Source organism: Cyprinodon variegatus, unplaced genomic scaffold, assembly GCF_000732505.1.
Source record: "Cyprinodon variegatus isolate N-32 unplaced genomic scaffold, C_variegatus-1.0 Scaffold1617, whole genome shotgun sequence".
NCBI lineage: Eukaryota > Metazoa > Chordata > Actinopteri > Cyprinodontiformes > Cyprinodontidae > Cyprinodon > Cyprinodon variegatus.
This window is the reverse complement of record NW_015152070.1, coordinates 5976-25811: the sequence shown is the minus strand read 5'-3', so window position 1 is coordinate 25811 and position 19836 is coordinate 5976. Positions and strand designations below refer to the sequence as shown.

Here is a 19836-nt window from a genome sequence, read left to right as displayed (position 1 = left end):
CAAATATCCATTACTGTAAAAATGTCCATAGCTGTATATTGGTTATATATTTTCCAGGTGCACAGTTTTTATATTGTAACACTTTTCAGTACAGTATTTTATTGTTTATCTTTTAACTATTCATTATTATCACTATCTTCACTATTGTTATACATTTTTCTAAGGTCTATATTTGTGTTTCCATTTTTTCTATAATCTTTTTTTGCTGCTGTAACACCAGAATTTCCCCATTGTGGGACAGGGAAATCTGTTCTATTCTATTTTATTCTATTCTATTCAATTTTACAGTTACTAAATGTAGTGATTGCGTTCCATGTACTGAATTAAGCCAGTACTACCATTTGTATTAATTTTCAGGTAAGGCTTTCTTTTACGGTACATCAGTAACCATGTAATAACATGGTAATAACATAACAAATCGCACTATAGTACTTGGTTACAAGAAAAACTTTTTGGGTAATTACCCCAAGACTAAAGTATATGATTTTAAAATACTGAACTGCATGTTATTATTACACATGTATGTGACTATGTAACATTATAATTAGCTTTAGGTTACCACATAACATTTTCTATTATTAGCGACCACCTTCAAATATAAAACTGAAATTAAGTTCAGTTAAGAAGATTGGCTTGCCGTCTTCTAGGTTTGGTTTTCTGTTATATACCAAGTAATAACCTGAATTTTAACAGATATCACACTCAGTGTGTGAGTGTGTGCATGAATGGGTGAATGACTGAATGTAGTGTAAAGCGCTTTGGTCAACTCTTGTGACTTGAAAAAAGCGCTATATAAGTACAGGCCATTTACCATCATTTATTACTGTTTGCGAAATGAATATGAATTACCTGGTAATAGCGGTTTGAAGCCTGACTTTACCTTCTCCGCCTAAAATTTGAAGCACAGCACTTAGTAAAATTCTCCATAAAGTTTTTCTTATTACCTTGTAATATAGTGTAACTTGCTATGTTATTACCTTGTTATTACATGGTTAAATGAGGTACTGTAAAATACAGCATTACCAGTTTTCATATATCTATGGACACTGCCATGTGGCCTTTCATCGTACACATAAATTATTTTTGATGGTTTGTTTTTTTTTAGCATCTTTCACTTACGTTTCTGGCCACAGTTTAACATTCTTTGCCAATTCCTGTTTTGAATCTTCCCATTTCTTTAGAAATGATGCACTTCTTAGCCATGCTCTTAAGATCCCTACTGAAAAAAGCATGAAAAAAACAGTTATTTACTGCCTGCTCTCCGCGTCACTGCTTTTTACACTTCCTCTTCTGTGCTTTGCAGGTGAGGCGTCTATGGCGATGGAGGCCCCCCCTCTTGCTAACCACAAAGAGCAGGGAAGACAGAGCAAGACAAAAACTAAACCTAAAAGGAAAAGACAGAGAGGTTAATGGAGCTTAAGGTTGTCCTGTGCTGCATGTTTAATAGTAATTGCTCATTCACAAATTTCATTTGTCTCTTCCAGATGTCATGTCTAAACAGTGCAACAGCAACTCCAGAGTGAAAAGGCAAAAAGCAATAGGTGAGAAATTTAGTCTTCCTGTTGTGTTCTGTCTGTCTGGCCGTGTGAAAATATCACTAATAATATGCAGCATGTTTATAAAAAGAGTCTCTTCATGCACATGCTGACACCCAACGTCTGTCATCATGTTTTTGAATTAGTTATCTTTATAGCCTGTAATAACATTCCAAGGTTCAAATTATTATATATCCAAGAATTTGTCACCATTGATAACAAGCTAAATGTCCACCTCAGATCATCAGATGTTCACATTTTTTCATTATCTTTTAACCAGTGTTTGCCTTTTGACTCACCATACCATCATAAGTTATTGGACTCTTTTCTAGTCAGTTATTAAGTTTAAAAATCATTAACAATGATCAACAACTATCGTTGAGACTGAATGGTGGCAAACAACAGTGGATTTATCTTTCTATTATCAGCAAATTGTGATTATTTGCTGTTATATTTACAATAACATGATGAATTCACTTTTCTTCCAGTTGACAGTTTCTGGGGCTCTAAATCCTTTTGCAAGAAAATAAACACTTTTAAATGCATCAGAGCTTTTTTCTTNATTGAGAGGACTCTGGAGGAACTGACTGCATCCTGAGGATGTTACTCAGCCATTTAATTCGGGTGTGTAGGACCAAGGGTGGATGTAAAAGTTGCAGGAAATGGAATTGCCCACCGCTGAACTTAGGTGATGCCAAGTTTTCCTAAAAACACTATACAGACCAATATGTTGAATACAAAGTACGACAAAACTTGCTTTTTTACTACCATTGAATAAGCGCATTATTCTTATCTACAGCTTGTTTGTTTGCAGGAATTCACTTTTTTGCACAGGAGTTTACATTTGCCAGTTGTAACCGTTTGACAACAGGTCCAGTAAATTCAAAATATGAAACTCAAAGGTTTTCTTTAAGCTTATAAAGATGCTATAGCTACCCTCTATTTAAACTAATAACACAGACAATAAAACCTCTTTAAAGATTTGTCACCTTGATAGTTTATATCTTGCTAATATCAAAAACCCATCCCAGTGGACAGTTTTCTTTGTTAAAGCAAAACTTAAACCCACATAAATAACTTACTTTTAATCTTAAATTATGAAAGTGAAAAATTTCTGGCCATTTGCTACTGTAGTTAACTGCTTTCAGCTGTTTTGTAAGAAGTCAAACAGGAGAGGTTAACACTTACAGGAGATAACTATAAAAGCAGACAATAGAAACTTTTGCAAGAGACTGTTTTAAGTTTTTCTTGATCATAAAAAGTTAATGAAGTTATGTTGATTGGTGCCAGCGGTTGCATAAATCAGCCTCATGGCAGACAGGTCAGACTCCACTGGAGGGGGATGGATACTTACTGAAAAAAACAAAACAATTTATCTTACCTTTAGCTCCTATAGCACAATCATGTTATTCTGTTCTTGAAGACCTTATGGAGGATTCTTCTTTACATCCTGTGGACATAATTATTTTTCTGCATAGTGTCCAACTAGCTGGAGTGCCCCACTTTACTTCTTGTTAGAAGTGAAATTCCCTGACTCTAACCACCTTGTACTTGTTCCTGCTTCCATGTCAGAGAAAACAGTATGTGCCCTCTGGTCCATGATTGTGGAGTTTTATATCTTTAAATTGTAAGTCAGTGCAAAAGTTTTGATGATGGACTGTTTGTGTGCTTTTGGGCTTTGTTGTGGGTTTGAACATTATTGTTTGAGACTTAAGCCGATGAGAGGGACTGATACCGTCACCAATTGAAATGTGTGTACAGTAGAGACACATACTTTTTAGGGTTTAGAAAACCATATAGATATGCTCTATTTCCAGTGGTTGAGTCTGATCAAAATTATAGATCAACATATAATATAGGCTGTGGTACTTTTCCCTGATTTGCTAATGTCTGCTCCGGTTCAAAGTTGATCTTTTGTTACTATCTCTAATAGATTTTTATTTAAAGTATTTTCTGCTTTAAGCAAAAATCCAGCTTCTTTAATAGCAGTAGAGTGCATTTGATGTAAATTACTAACGCACTATTAGTATTACTGCACTATAACTACCAGGTTTTAGGTATCATGACAACTAGAACACGGTTAAACATTAGGGCTGGGTAAAAAAATCGATTCCTTTACATTTTTGCAAAATCAATGTCTAGGGAATGAGATCGATTAGTTTTATAGTGACGTGTGTGATGTTCACATTCAAATGAGCAGGAAAGATGCACTCAAGATGACTTCAAGCCAGACGGCTGCAAATACGACCAATAGATTGACTGAAGACATTAACAAATGGGGGCTGACCAGTAAATACCCTGTAGTTGTTACAGACAACGATGCAAATATGGTTTGTGCATTGAAGATAAAGCAGTTCATGCATGTCTGCTGTGTCCCCGCTGTGTCATCTGTTTGCTCGAGTGAGGCTTCAGTTTTTCACTTTTCAGAAACAAGTTTGCACTTTTGAAACAGTTTTGTTTACATCTCAAGTTTAAACTGTCTGATTTACAAGTTTGCACTTTGTGTTTTATATGACAGGAAAAAATAAGATTCATGAGTATTTTGAAACACAGTTGAACTACTTTCATTGTTGTATAAACAGACTCGAAATATATCGATTTAGAACTGTATAAATCAAAATCGAATCAATTCAGGGCTTTGGCGAAAGTACCCAGCCCTATTAAACATTGCTAATTGAAAGTATAAGTAGATTTTGTTGAGTCTCCCGCCGACTCAGTTTTGTTGTTGTTGTTTTTTAACAGATTCACCTCAACCCCAAGAGGCAACTGCTGAGCCATCTCTCATTCATGGTGAGGTTCTTGCGTTAGAAATTAATGCAATGTTTAAAGGAACAACACAAATTTACGCTAAACAGAAAACATTTCTAAAACAAGTTTATCAAATATGCATTTAAAGCTATCAGATCTTTAGGTATTTTACATGCATATCGAAAACAATACCATTTTACATAGCAGGTGCATGTTGTTTATCAGATATGAAAGAATAAAAGGGATTGTGGTTGGTCATGTTTGACTTGGTCCTGCTGGCTTAGAAACAGGAAGTGTGATTTTCTTGATGTTAGTTGTGATAAATCAAAAGAAGAACTCTCACCAAGTTTAACTTCCTCTACATTATTTTGGTAGCTGTACTTGTCAGCAACACATGCATTGGTAGTGCAGCTCATCTGCATTTTTTTATTTTTGGGGGGTTTTTTTTTACTTTGTGTAAATATTTCCTTCACTCCAACTTGGATTTTTTTTTAAGTAGATCTAACTTGTGGGCAGAAAATAATAAAAATGTTCCCTGCTGTTGCTTTGCAGGTACCGATGCTGAAGCAGTACCAGTTCCAGCAGAGCCTATAGGAGGCCTCTCCACCCCCCAGCCAGGAATTTTCCACGTGTTTCGCCCCCAGTCAGCCAATTCCATCCCATTTCAATTCATCCCATTCCAAGATTCATCTGCTTATAAGGTGGTCCAGCTGTCCTCCTCTCCTCCTCCAATCATTAGACTCCCACTCCCCAATTCAGCTGCTATGCCCACATACATCTTTGGTGAGTAGATTAATTTAATTAAATAAAATTCACTTCAGTTTATTTATATAGTGCCAATTCACAACACATGTCATCTCAAGGCACTTTACAGTTCACCAGATCATACAGAGGTTCTGGGTTCGATTCGCAGCCAAACAGGAACAGATGAGGCAAGGCTATTATGAGAAAAAGCAGAGAGAGCATAACGTTAGAGATTGAACTAACAGATTCTCCAGAGTGGGAGAATAGAGATAGAATGAATCAGAATAATGAAATGGTGGTCCCTATGTCCTCCAGCAGTCTAAGCCTATAGCAGCATAACTATAGAGATAGCTCAGGACAACCTGTGCCACTCTAACTGTAAGCTTTATCAAAAAGGAAAGTTTTAAGCTTAGCTTTAAATGTCGACATGGGTGTCTGCCTCACGGTCCTGTTTTCAGGCATTTGTCGGTTTGTCTGTTTTCAAAATAACTAAATAAATTAGGGACAGAGTTTTCAGCGAAGGTGTGCAATGTGCATTGTGACAAAAAATTACTAAATGTTGGTCATGATCCGGATCAACATTTAGATCCAGGAATTTTTTTAAAGATTCCGAGAAAACTGGTCTTACCTTAAGGTGGATATGTTGGGGGAAATCAGCTACTTGGCAGAGGTCTGCGTTCTGTGAATGCTTTCTCGTTTTTATAAGTGATCTGTAGATATGATATGATGCTGTTTATCTGTCCTGTGTATTTGCCTTTTATTTTGTTTTCATTGTAAGCAAGGACTATATTACTGAGGTGGTCAATCAAAAGAGCAGAAGCCTGGATTATTTCCCATTTTGGAATTTATGCTAGTAAAAATGTATCTAACCCAATTTTGATTAGGTGGCAGAATTTCTCAACTTGTCACAAATAGAGCGATATTATTAAGCCTACCGGCCAAATGCAGTACAGCACATTCTCAAATTATTCATAGCATTCAAAAATTTTCTCACACAACGGAAACCACAGTTATCAGAAGTTACCTGTTTAGCAGGAAATATAGCTCAACCTAGATTTAGCTAGATTTCCTGTCTGTAAGGCATCAGAGGTTATTAGAGAACATTAAACAGTGAAAAGCGTCATGGAGACAATGGAATAAAGCTTACTGGTTAGGGATCCTCTTTATGAAGATGTTTAAAGATGCCAAATCATACTGAATACACTACAGTCCATCATCCCAAAAGCACAACTTACCAAGACGTGCTCTAATATGTCTTTATAGGCAGTATTGTGTTGATCAGAGAAGCAGCTAATTGGCCGCACGGTAACTCTGGAGAAGCTGTGAAGATCCACAGCTGAGGTGGAATAATGATGATAAGACCTACTGTAGATTCATGGTGCAATCAGAAAACAGGATGCAAATTGTCAAAGGTTGAACTTTGCTAGTTTCATACAACATACTAAGTGTGGTAGAAAACTGACAATGCAAGTCTACCTAAAATCACCATTCACATTGTTAAACATGGTGATGGCAGTATCATGCTGTGGGAGTGCTTCTAAACATAATGTATGAGATAGAGGTAGATATGACTGGTCGATCTAAATACAGAGCAGTCCTGGAAGAAATTCAACAGGCTTGCCAATTACCCTAAATACACAGATATATTCCCGTGGGATAACTTTAAATCTGATGTATTAACACTGAAGGGTAAAGTTACGAGTTACAGCAAGAAAAATAGGCACAAATAAAAATAAATGCATGGCACACTTTTCAGATTTTAAATTAGACGAAATCCAAAATTAATCAATGCTTTTTTCCCCATGTGGTACACAGTTATGTAATAGTTTGTGTTGAGCTACAACATCAAAGCCCAGTTACTAGATAGGAGTTTGTGGATGTAATTTAACAAAATGTTTGGCCTTGGTCAAACTGTGACTGATTGTTATGTCTTTTTAAGTGTCGTTTTGGGATCAATAACGTAGCTTTGAAATGAACTGAATATCTACCTAACTTAAATGCTTGAAATGCCATTAATATTTTACTAGCTATGTTAACTTCACATCTCGAAATGTTTACATTACACTAAACAGTTACAGCTGGGTGGAAGTTTGAAGTAAAGATGCCAAATTGTTCCGGTTATGTAAAAAAAAAAAAATTCCCTAATGCTTTGTGCAAAAAAATACTACAAAAGCATTGCTGTTTCATATTAGCACAGCTTGACATTTTTGTTTACATTATAGTTTTACTTCAATAAAAAATAGGCGGCGCAATAAACTTCTTTTACTGCATCTTTAGATTACAGATACTTGAACAGATGTAAGGAAAATATATCAAATACATTTCCATTGAAAAGCTGTAATGAAGGTATCGTAAAACAAGTCTTATTAGCTGGAAATTGTTGGAGGAATATCAACTTCCTTCTGTTAAAGCCTCTCTATTGAAATATTAATAATCCTGACTTTATAGCTAGTTCATTGTATAATATTGTATCAGAGATCACATTCTAATTTGTTATTCTAGAAGTCTTTGAAATAATGTATAGTATTGCTGTTTGCGCTTTATCTTGTAATCTTTATTCTCACTTGTGTTTACATCTCTTGATGTGAAAAAATGTTGTTGGGTAACTTTTTATTTAACTCAGCACTGTTTTCTCTAATCTTATTTATTACTCAGTTCCAGCACCTTCTCCGCCCTGCAAACGCCAACTTCCACCCCTCTCCCCAGGTAAGCAGTTTCATATTCGATCTAGAGGAGCTAAGACCTTAACGTGCACATGTCCAGATCTTCATCTGTCTGTTGGCTGTCTTAGTTTAAGTGTTCTTTCTCTTGTGTTTTTTTAGTTGATGGAACAGTGGCACCTGTTCTGGTGAGTTCATTTCAGCCAGGATCCAAGTCAGATAAGGCATGCAAAGCCATGTCCCCCACTACTGCACCATCTCCATCACCCACGAACGGTAAGCTTCAGTGTCTTTCTCGCTTCCTAGTCTATGCAGGTACCTACTATCATGTAAATAACATAACTTCTTGCATTTCAGATTTGTCCCCTTGTAAGGAGCCACCTAAGTCTCCCACAGTTGTTGAAATCCCCCGTAAGTCTTTTCCCACTTCTGCATCTTCCCCTTTTTGCTTTCTACAAGGTCATATGGCTCAAGGAATAAACCAGCATTTACCTAAACTCATTTTTGTTCTATAGAGACTGTGAAAGACTATATCCAGCAATCTAAAACACACATGAGTCAAAAATGCCTGGATATGGAGGCAGGCCTACAGCTGACAACCCATTATGTGGATGTGAGTGTGAGCCAGAGAGAGATTGTTCGCGCTGGGAAAAACACAAACAGGTGTCTGGATAAGGAGCTCATCATCACTGGAGATATAGATCGTCAAAAAAGCTCAGTGGGGCAAAGTCAGGTAAGAGTGTTTCTTTAGTAGACCAGCTCACAGGTAAAATGGTAAAATACCAGCGTAGTAAAAAATGCATTCAGCTGTTTAATCTGAAAAAAAAATAAGATTAAATCCCAATTATTGGAAAAGAACTTAATTTAAGAGAAATGAAGTTATTGGCTTTTTCTCTCATTAAAGGGATATTGTGTAAGAATTACTGCCATCTAGAGGTGAATTGAGGGTATTTCATGCAAACAAACATTAAAATCTAGAGTGTAAATGCCTAAAACACGTATTGCGACAATGGTAGCTGCAGTGTGTCAAAAAGCCTCGACAACACATGGTATCCAAAGTGAAGTGGTGTCTGTAAGCTGACATTTACAGTGACAATAAGCCAGCGTTTACCACGACTTTGAGCTCCTAAAGCTACTAAACCCACATAAACCTTCAATTCTGTACCAACAAGGTTGGTATATGTTTGTGGAATCTATTGTTATGAAATGTAGTTAAACTGAACGGAAAAAGTTAGCTTTACACTAATTTAGGCCGTACAATTCACTTACTCCCTAAGGAGAAACATGGGAACTTCAGCATCCCTTTTGTTGCATAGGCAGCTGCAAGATATCTTTTCTCAGTACTTACCCTTTGAGGTAACTCCCCATACAGAAAGCTATATAACAAGGTTAATCAAGAAAAAACACCTTCAGCTTAATGTTCTGGCTTATTCCTGCTGTTGAGTGAATGTGTTTTTCTTTCTTTTCCAGATCTTTGACAGCCTAAACGGTAAACGTTACAATTTGCTATTCGGCAATGCTGGCATGGGGAAAACAACTCTGATTAAGAAGCTGTGTTTGGACTGGTCCAAAGACTTGATCCCTCAGTTCGACTTTGTCTTTTTACTAGACGGCAAACAGCTGAATTTAACAGAGCCTGTCCACAGTCTCCAGACGCTGCTGCTTAACCAGTCCTCCTTCGCTCCCCCCTGCACTGACCCCGAAGGAGTGTACGCTCAGATCCTCTCAGCTCCTAAACGGGTTCTTGTTGTTTTTGATGGGTTTGATGAGCTGCGGGACTATGAAATGCTGCTGCAGACGCAAGAGAAGGAATTGGTAGCTGCGCTGCAAAAAGACAGTAAGGCTCAGGCCTTTACGGTGAAGCAGCTGTTCTCAGGAATCCTTCAGAGGGTCCTGCTCCCGGGATGCACGCTCCTCCTCGCCACCCGCCCAAGAGGCACAGCCAACCAGCTGCTACGGCGCGCAGACAGCTTTCTGGAAGTCTGTGGGTTCACTCCAGAAAATGTGGAGACGTACGTGTCTCAGTACTTCTCTGATACTGAACTTCGAGCGTCTGCTTTGGACCTCTTAAAAAGCTGCAGCTACTTGAAGCTCCTCTGCTGGAACCCTGCACTCTGCCATTTAGTGTGCACTGTTTTAGAGCATGGCAAAGGTTCAGAGGCCTTACCGAGAACTTTAACTGCACTCTGTCATGAGGTGCTCAGTTTGAAATTGGAAAAAGTCAGAGGAAGCACAGAGTCGCCTGCTGAGCCAGAGAAACAAAATAATGCTGCACATGTAGAGGAACCTCTGAGTGAAATCTCAAACAGTTCTCAGGGAAGGAGGGGGGAGAGGAAAAAACACACTAGAACCCGAGGTGTAACGCACAATGCTTCACGGAGTCAAAGAGCGAGGAGGAGGAAAGGACAGGAGAAAAATGATGAGGAGAATGTTTGCAAGGACACTAACAGCTCACAGGGAGGAGAATTGTTGTCTCAGCTAAGCTCTCTAGCTTGGGAGGGGATCAAATCGAACTCGACCACAGTTCCAAGGGGACGGGGTGTTTCCCACAAAGTCAGAGAGTTTGGCTTGAGGACAGGTCTGCTGCTTTCTCAGTCCCTAACGACAAGGACAACTTTCCAAACAGAGAGCGTCGGGGGAGGTGGGGGAGGAGATAACAGTGGGATGGAAAAAGTACAGGATGAAGAGAGCAAAAGCAAAGAAGGAAAGACCTTTGATGTGGATGAAGACAGCCTCCTGTTGTGGGCCAATCCCTTTCTTCAGAGTTACATGGCTGCTGTCCATCTGTCTTTGTCAAGGTAACTAAAACTTGATATTCGAAAAAACAGGCATCTCCGCTTAGAGCAAATAATCCGTCTTTTCACCTTAGATAATATGAGATCTGTCACATGCACTTTTCCCTCACCTACTCCGATGCTTTTCTCTCACCAGGACTGTGACAGACCGCACCTTTGTCCAGACCCTGCCTTTCCATACAGGGGGAAAAGGCAGACGGAAACCTCAGAGGGAGGAGCTAGAGCTCACCCAGCGCTTCGCAGTGGGCCTCCTTTTCCACAACAGGACAGAGCTCAAGAGGCTTCATTCATGCTCTGACATTATATTCAGGGACATGGTTCCCAGCAAACAGGCTTTGGTGATGAAACACCTAGAAGGTCTATCCTTCGGGGACCTGAGTTCAGCTCAGATCCTGGAGGTTTGCAACTATGTCTATGAAGCAAGTTTCACACACAAAGACAGTGGCACGGACGCTGGTGGGAAAGTCCTGGATCATCTAGCTGCACATCTTCCTGAATTTGTTACATTTCGGGGTGTTCCCCTGAATCCGCCCGATGTGTTTACAGTACAGAGCATCCTCAGCAAGGCCGGAGCTGAGGGCAGGGGTTTTCGTTTGGATCTGGAGGACTCTGGGATAAAGATCTGTGGACTTAAATCTTTGGTGGGCCTCAGCAACATCAATACATACAGGTAAAAATAAATCCATCCCACATTTTTAATGGTAAAAATGAAATTTTTATTGTCTTTAATACCATATGTTTTTAAACTTTGTGTCACGGAGAGGATTTGGTTTCAGTTAGCTGATTAAAAAAATATTATCTAGTGAGGAATGCCTAATGAGAACAAACAGATTTAAGGTGTAGTTGTTCATGCATGTGTTTGTCTTTTTTCTTATTTTATTTTTTGTTTGTTTTTTGTTTATTTTCAGAAATTGATCTAAATATTCTTTCAAGGGTGTGCTTCTAGTGTGTACTAACAAAATCTGATTTAAAGTGATGTAACATCTACAACCTGCCAGTAGGTGGCAATAATGTTAACACTTTTAGATTCTAATTTAAAAAGGCAAACAACAACAGGAGAGGGAGGTTAGAGATTCTCTCAAAACAGTTAAAGCTCCTATTTTTTTAAAGAATTTTAACACCTCCTCTTAGTCATCATCTTCTTTAACGTTTTGTAAGTTTATAAGAAGAGAGAAAGTAAAAGGATGAAATAATTTTGGAAATAGTTATAATCATAAGTCATTATCACAGCTATTAGATTATCACAAAATGGTATTTTTATCTATTATAATGTGTTTCTAATAATAATTTATAATTTCATCACAAAAAATGTGTGCTGTAGCTGCATATGGAGTTTAATTCTCAAAGATTGTTCAAAGTTACACAAGTTATGTTTGAGTCACCTGTTAATGTAACACTTCAGAATTGTATGAAATCCGACGTACCCATATTCCATGTTTAATTCTAAAGAATATTTGGAATTTGCTAATTAAAATGTTAAGCAACTGAGCTTTCTAACTTCTACTAATAAGCTAATAATCTTATGTAGCAGCATGTTCATTAAACGGTCTGCTAAAGTGATGTTAAGATGTTTAATTGGTACTAACTGCTGCTGCTACATTAACACTGCACACAGCGTTTTACATACAAGATATTGGATTATAAGGTCCGAATTAAGGAAAAGTCTCTTTATGTTAATTAGTAAAACATATGACTCCCTTTAGGAATTGAGGCTACATCAGACCTACTGTGAATCCTGTGTTAACTTTTGTATTTCTTTAACCCCCTGGGAAAAAAGAAAAAGCTCTCTGTGTCTGATCTAATAGGATCATTTTCACTAATATGAGTTAAATGAGTTACATTGTTGTGTGTCTTCATTGAGTTTTTCTTGTTTTGTAGAGATATAGTAGTAAGCTGTGTGTTGTAGCTGGTGCGAAATGCTGAATAGGTTAATAATGTTTTAAAAAAGATGTCAGGAAAACATAAGTTAGAAAGAAGATGGTTATTCTAGTCTGGCAGATGTTGTCAAAAGCCACCTGTCACCAAAAATTCTCTGTCTTGTTGGAGGAATCGAGGTCTGTTTTATGAATGGAGTCCTAAAAAATACAGATCATCTCTGAGCCTTGAGGTGAATGTTTAGATTGGAGTCCAGGGGTTTGAAGTCAGAGCTACTGCTGTTAAATATGGATGTTTACTGTCTTTAACAACATGGTTTTCAAGTTTCAAGGTTTACTGTATGCAGGGGGGCTGCCAGGAATGTGGGGCCCCATTAAAGACATTGATATTTGGCCCTCAACTCAAGGACCAAAAATTTATATATTTTTATATTCATGCTGTGTTTCACTTTTTACTGCTAAAAATATTAGGGAGGACATGAAGATTTTTTTATTTCATTGCTAGATTTTCTTTTTATATTTGAAAAATATAGAGGTCAGTCAGGGGCCCATCGAATCGTCCTAACTTTACTCCCCATATGGGGCCCCTGACTGTATGATCACTGCAGCTTTGGGAAATGTTGCCTAAACTGGAATTTTCAACTTTGACCATGAGGTGTATGACTGAGAATCTTTACAGATATGAAATGTTTAACTATTTTGTGTTGGGTCAAGTTAAAGTTGCACTCTTATACTGTTAGACAGCTGTATCTTGTCCATGTTGAGTTTGTAAACTACTTCTTACTTGGTCTGGTGCATCTTGTTTGAGTCCCTAAAATTGTTGAACAGAAACTTAAGGTGAACAAACCCTCAGCTTGGTTGATTTTAAGGAATAAACATAAAAAAAATATTGATGGATAGATTATGTCAGAATAAAATAATATTTCATCTTTTACAGTTTACTCTTCACTTTTTTATATATTAAATCATTATCTTGCAGATTTGTAAAGTAGGTTTAAACTTTGACAATAGCTCTTTCTCTTTTGATTTGGATTATAATTTACAGTAACTATGTTTTTACTGTGCTGTCAAAGAAAAACAAACTTATTCATATGGATAACAGAGCATGTGTCCGTGTTGTGTTCCCTATAGGGCTTGCATAGCAGACGTCATCACCCTCTGGGAGGAGCTAGAGACGGATGCTGAGGAAGCTCTCCTGCAAGGAGCTGTGTCCAAATTCAAGATCCATCCACTGAAAGCCACACAAGTCTGCCATATAGAGCATCTAGAGAAGCTTGTCAGCATCCATACCCGCAGGAGGCTCTCAGACAGGTAGGTTTTAAAACGTGCACATTGAGGTCGAGGCACTATTTAAATATTCAATGTTTGCTGAATTATAATGTTTCATACATACCTACAGCTCCAACCAGTCAGTTTCCGTCCTGGCAGAGGGGGTACCAGCTGTTAAAGAGCTATACAAGCTTGAATTTGAGTGAGTAGCTTATTAAATTAATACCAAAACATAAGCAGATTTGATTTCCATTGATGATGATAACATTTACTCTCCTTAAAGGCTTGGCCCAGAAAATGGACCCTTAGCTCTTCCTAAGCTGTGGGACCTTCTTCCTGGTCTACATAACCTTCAGCACTTGGAGTAAGTATCTCTGTATTTAAATATGTCTCCTAATATTAAAAACTGTTCTTATGATCTCTTTTTGAAACGTCCAACAGTTTGGAAAACAGTAAGATTGGAGACAAAGGAGCAGAGAAACTGGCAAATGCATTAGTCTCGCTTCACTCTCTGGAGATACTAAAGTGAGTCCATGTTTGTCCCTTTCTTCTTTTTTACTCCCCTATTTCCTTTTAAATGTTTTAAACTAAACAAGCTGTTTGGTTCCAGTTTGTCCGAGAACTGCATCGGAGACCAAGGCTTGAAGAAACTAGCCGTCGTTTTGAAGGACCTGCCCAAACTGCACTGTTTAAGGTCTGTACTGTGCATCATGGAAAAACATACCCAAACATCTATAAATGCTGTCTTGTTTAAGTACCACAGAATCTCACTTCCATCTTTGTGGTCTGCAGTCTCTACAGTAATGTGATTTCTGATGAAGGGGCAGAGAGTTTAGCAGCTGTCCTCCCACACATGGCTTCTCTCACAGAACTTGAGTAAGTCTGCTTATCTCATGACATTGTTCGTTTGCACTTCCAACAGTTAGTATAAAAAAAAAAACACAAAAAGCTATCAATGTGAATCATACTTTAGATAAAAAATTAAATATCAATGATAATTATAGCAGTTTTCACAAGCATGACCAACACATTGAGCTACTTCAATGCGCTACTTGAGCTAGTCAAAATGTCAAACAAAAACACGTTTTAATGTCTTTAATTTTATCATTGTGTGTCGTAGACAATTACAAAATGTCTGTGAAGTAGAAAAAAAAGATGCAAGTAAAAAGAAAGTAATTTGTTTTATTTTCCTATTACTACCCATTGATAACTTGGGTGCAGCCAGCTGCATTCAGAAGTCAACAGAGTGCTAAAGAGAGCCGTTTTATGCATTATCAAAGCTCCATAAAAACACAGCTGTTGGGTGCAGTATGACGAATCTGCCTGTTGCCTCACAAAAACAGAGGAAAAAATCAGACAGCTGGTAATGCTGTGGGGACACTTGGAGGGGTCATAGAATGCAAAACCGAGTTTCCATTGTCATAGATGAATAACGATAGTTCAGTGGGTGAAATGGACGTACAGGGAAGGTCAAACCCCATCGACACCTCCTTTCTCTGCAAATCTTACAATTCTAAACTTCCACCATAAAACGGGCGAATACAAACAAAGCCCCGAATTGACGTAAACTCTGGGATGTTGCCTTATTTGGTTCTGGCCTGTATTTCTGTCACACCCAAGGGGGGGTGGGTATGAAGTGTCGACTGCTGGGCTGCAGACTGGACCGGACCTTAGCAGATAGCCATGAGCCACTCGTCCTCAGGTGGGCGGTGGGTATGCTGGGTGCTGCTTACACAGGCGCGGAGAAGCACGGGGTCGGGTTCGGTCGCTCTGTCCCCCGCTGGCTCCCTGCCCCTGAGTTCCCGGACCAGCCCTGGAGCTCACGGCTCGGTCCCGCTGCACTGTTGTCGACCAAAATCTTAGACGATTTTGAAATTCCCCTAAGAAAATTTTTTTTGTATGAAAAGTAGGACATGTCCGGGAAAAACAGGACGTCTGGTCACGCTACCATATCAACAATTTGATGTTTCAATGATTGAGTGCTTGTTGCTATAACGCGTCTTTGCTCACTGATTGGTTGTAAACCAACCAATCAGTGCGCAGCTCATCTAGATATTCATGAGCATACCATAAAAGGAAGAAACCTGTTGTTTCATTCTAGGGCTTTTAACCAGGCTTGCATTAGGGCTCATAGAACAGCAAATATGCCATTTTCAGCCCAACCAATGTTACACCCTATTCAGAGACCTTAAGGACAACCACCAAATACCCTATATAATCATTCTATCACCCCTTTAAAGGAGATGCCTGCGGTCCCTGCACCATCTTTATTATTAGTCCAGCTGTTGGGTAGACACAGCCTATGACGACAACGGGCCACTGTGACAGCAAATCCCATAATGCTTTGCAAGGAGAGCTCTCCGCGCAAAGCATTCCAGAATATATCTGCCTCTTCTGAGACCTTTCTTTTCTTCTCATACACTTTTTCTCTTACAAACCTTTGCCTTTTTCCAAAAACCTCGGTAAGAAAGGTGAGCTTCAATAACTGTCTGAAACTGTAGCTCACCACAGATATACGCCTGAAAAAAAAAGATAGTTAACGGGACAAGCACATAGGATAGACTTACATACACATATAAGCAGAATGATCGACAATTAGGAAGACCAATTATTTAAATGATCCACCCAGAAATAAAAGATGGTCCTCTATACCTTTAATACACACATTGTGAATCTGGAGGAGCTGCAAATCTATGAATTGTGCCTCCATGATAGAGTGGGACAAATTGAAGACTAGTTTGAATTGAACACAAATAATTTAAGGGACATAACAAACACTTAGAAGAAGGAGGCTCTGGTCAAATGAGAAAAGAAAATGAATTTTTTAGCTTACATGCTGTACGGCAACAGATAGTGTTCTATTGGTGACCTTCATGTGTCTAAGCCTTACAAAACGTGTCTCCCTGGGTGGATGGTACCAAATACCAAACCCAGCTGCAAACCACTGGAGAATGTTCTCTAGGTTCATGTTCCACAATAAACCTATAATTAAATAAAACTAGTCTGTTAGAATAGCGCAAATAATTCCCTATATTCTAGCAAAAAGAGATCAAATATTTGCCATTAAATTTGCTGGTTTAGCTTTTTTGCGCATAAGGAAAAGAATGGAATTCACATTTAGATCTGCAGAGCTCAAAATGGCAAATTCATTTTATACGAGATGTTTTATTCTTTTTCTGCCTCAAAAGTACAGTAATCTCTACTTTGTGTTTGTTTATCCTATAAAATTTCAATAACATGAAATAAGATATATACCCGCTTAAAAGGATGTCCATAAGTAAAAATTTCCATATTGATGAATTCCCTTTGTAATTCCCCGTTTGTCTTCATTTGACAGCGTGAAATATAACAAGATGACAGATGTTGGAGCACAAAGCTTGGGAGCCAGTTTGAAAAACTGTGAAAAAGTTAAAACTTTAAGGTGAGTCATATTATGGAAAAAAAAAAAACACAATTCAATTTTTACAGATCTTTTTCTATTCCATGTCCTTAACTTGGTTTGTCTGATCTTATCCCAGGATGTGGAACCAGTGCATTCCATATGGAGTTTTTGAGAGACTTCAGCAGCAGGACAGCCGCATCCTCTGGCACTAAGCTTAATCCTAAAAACAGATCTGCCTTACACTGAACTCATACATCTTATGTATACATATGAACACTAACATTTAAGTGTTCTAAAGCATGTAAAACATTACACAAACAGAAAAACTAGCATATGAACATTTGCACTACAATGATCAGCTGCTGATTTACTCACCAGGTAAAGATTCTGTCTTTAAAGGGATCACATGAACACACCCACATCACTCAGGCTCACTCGTGTGGTATGCTTCAAACAATATTTGAACAAAACTTTGCACAACTTTATAATCTCTGTATAGAAAGCTAATTTTTATCCTTTTTGATATTTTTTAGGGACATTTTCTTTTGTGTTTGTCTTTGAGGGAGTGCAAACTAAACATTTCCTGGCTACTTTTATAAACACAAGTTGTTTAGTGGTGTTGTCACATGTTTATTTTTTCATGTCCCTTTCTGAATGCATGGGTTTATTTAAAACCCCAAACTTTCGCTTCTCCTTTGGGCATGTTTCTGTTCTCTATTTTTGCACAGACTGACCTTTCAGACTACAGCACTGTTCATGGCTCTCTAGATGTGTTATGGAAGCACAGTATCTACAGCATTAACATTTGTACTATGTTTGGATGAAATGTTACAGAAGGGAGGCTGAATCATGTCGATGGTGCCAATGGCCTCTCATGGAATGAAATTCCAAGTAAAGGACAGATTAAATAAATGAATTCAAAACTCCTAGAAGTGCTGGTATTTTTTAATACAGATAAACCCTTTATTTATTTTTTTATTTCTCTAGATTAAACTATTCATACAAACTATTTGAAGATACATAAATTGTAAAAGCTTGTAAAACCTTCAGTTTTCCGCTATTTCAACTGGTAGGTGAACTGTTGCTCTCTACTGCCGCCTTGTGGTTAATATTTGACATATCCCCAAATAGAGAACCTCATTGAGTCATTAAGGGCTTTAAGAGAAGCACTTAAACTTTACTTTATACCATTTTGAATAATTAAATATAGTGCATAGGTGTTAAAATTATGTGGATTCTACATACTGGCTTAACCTTAATTAACTTTAAACATAAATCCAATAACAATATTTGTTAAAAGTTCTCCTAGTAAGTTAACCACATGCTTTTTGTAACCATCAAGAAGCTTAAGATGTTATTCTTACAGCCCTCAGTGACATAAAAATGTCAACACATAATGAAAAATATTTAACAAAATAAAAACCAGATGGAAATTTGCAGGAGCTAGTCTCAACAATCCGAATGTCTACCAGGCAACATTTTTATGGTCAGTGTAAATGAATGTGTCAAGACTTTCAGTAGATAATTGTGCCAGTTGTCAAGCATTGAGCTGGATGCATTACACTGATGCTTTATTTAGTTGCTAAATGGATTTATTTGCACAAAGTCAATGTAGTAAAACAGAGGACCACTTCAAAGTTCCTACACTTCGTCACAAATCTAGTGCAAGATGGGTGGACCTTGGAGAAAACTGATTCGGATGCTTCTAGATGTCAACGTTTAACCTATTAGAAATGTTTGGACGGTGCTTAAAATCTGAATCCACTCCAGGAAGCAGCTATCAATGAGTTCTGCTATAAACAACAATGTATCCATTGTACCAGCTGATAATTATCCATGACCATTATACATGTATTTTAACCGTTAGATGTTTATTATTTATGTGGATTAGAGAAAAAAATACAAAGTAAGATTATATCTGTTTAAAAATTTAATACAGTTTATTTAAATAGTGCCAATTCACAACACATCATCTCAAGGCACTCTATAGAGTCAGTTCAATAAGATTAAACAGACAGACTGGTCAAGTCATTCACTCATACAGGATGAGCATCTTGCTATAATAGACAGTTAGTCATTGTGTTGTTGACTCTACAGCAATTCCTCACACCAGGCATACTATACCAAATGTATTTATAAAGCACTTTAATTACCCAAAAGAATCAACATGCTATATACGCAACAAAACCATAACATAAAACCAATCAGTCATAAAACAATAGATAAAGTAATGATGAAGAAATGATAATAAAAAAATTAAAAAAAACAGTAAAACAAAGAAATCATTCTCAGATTGTGTCAAAAACCAAAGAAAAGAAATGGGTATTGAGAGGAATTTAAAATCTGAAAGTGAAGAAGCCTATCTAATGGCTAAGGCAAGGTCATTCCACTGCTTTGCAGCTGCGCTAGAAAAAGCATGGTCTCCTCTGACCTTGGGTTTTGTCTTTGGCACCCTCTGTAACAACTGGTCAGCTGTTCTAAGGACACGAGATGGAGTGTTGGGGTGTAGCAGCATGGACAGGTAGGGCAGGGCAAGGCCATTAAAAGCTTTTAAATCAAATAAAATTATTTTAAAATCAATCCTAAAAATGTACTTGCAGGCAATGTAAAGAGGTTAAAAAAGGGGCCGCTCCTGGCGGCTCAAGCATATATAGAGCTACAGTAGGCAGAGAGCAACAAGCCAGATGTAGCTGTTATGAAGAGAAAAGGCAGAGAGAACACAAAGATGAAGCAAACAAATAATGCAAATTTGGAAATAGTAGAATGTAATATTTACTATAGTGAGGAAAAGGGGTATTTATATCCTCCTGCAGCCTAAGACTATAGCAG

General features: G+C 37.8%; 1 protein-coding gene across 1 annotated transcript in view; it reads left to right on the top strand.

The window, feature by feature from the left end:
* Positions 1-17925, top strand: part of ciita (class II, major histocompatibility complex, transactivator) — a 19153-nt gene extending 1228 nt beyond the window's left edge. Inside the window, exons 4-21 of the mRNA XM_015404025.1 lie at positions 1304-1405; positions 1485-1541; positions 4278-4325; positions 4836-5066; positions 7683-7733; positions 7850-7963; positions 8045-8098; positions 8203-8420; positions 9158-10485; positions 10619-11152; positions 13488-13667; positions 13756-13827; positions 13909-13989; positions 14067-14150; positions 14236-14319; positions 14418-14501; positions 16963-17046; positions 17144-17925. Coding sequence (XP_015259511.1) covers positions 1304-1405; positions 1485-1541; positions 4278-4325; positions 4836-5066; positions 7683-7733; positions 7850-7963; positions 8045-8098; positions 8203-8420; positions 9158-10485; positions 10619-11152; positions 13488-13667; positions 13756-13827; positions 13909-13989; positions 14067-14150; positions 14236-14319; positions 14418-14501; positions 16963-17046; positions 17144-17219 — 3482 coding nt within the window. The 3' untranslated portion in view covers positions 17220-17925. The remainder of the gene's footprint in view (positions 1-1303; positions 1406-1484; positions 1542-4277; positions 4326-4835; positions 5067-7682; positions 7734-7849; positions 7964-8044; positions 8099-8202; positions 8421-9157; positions 10486-10618; positions 11153-13487; positions 13668-13755; positions 13828-13908; positions 13990-14066; positions 14151-14235; positions 14320-14417; positions 14502-16962; positions 17047-17143) is intronic.
* The last annotated feature ends 1911 nt before the right edge of the window (positions 17926-19836 follow it).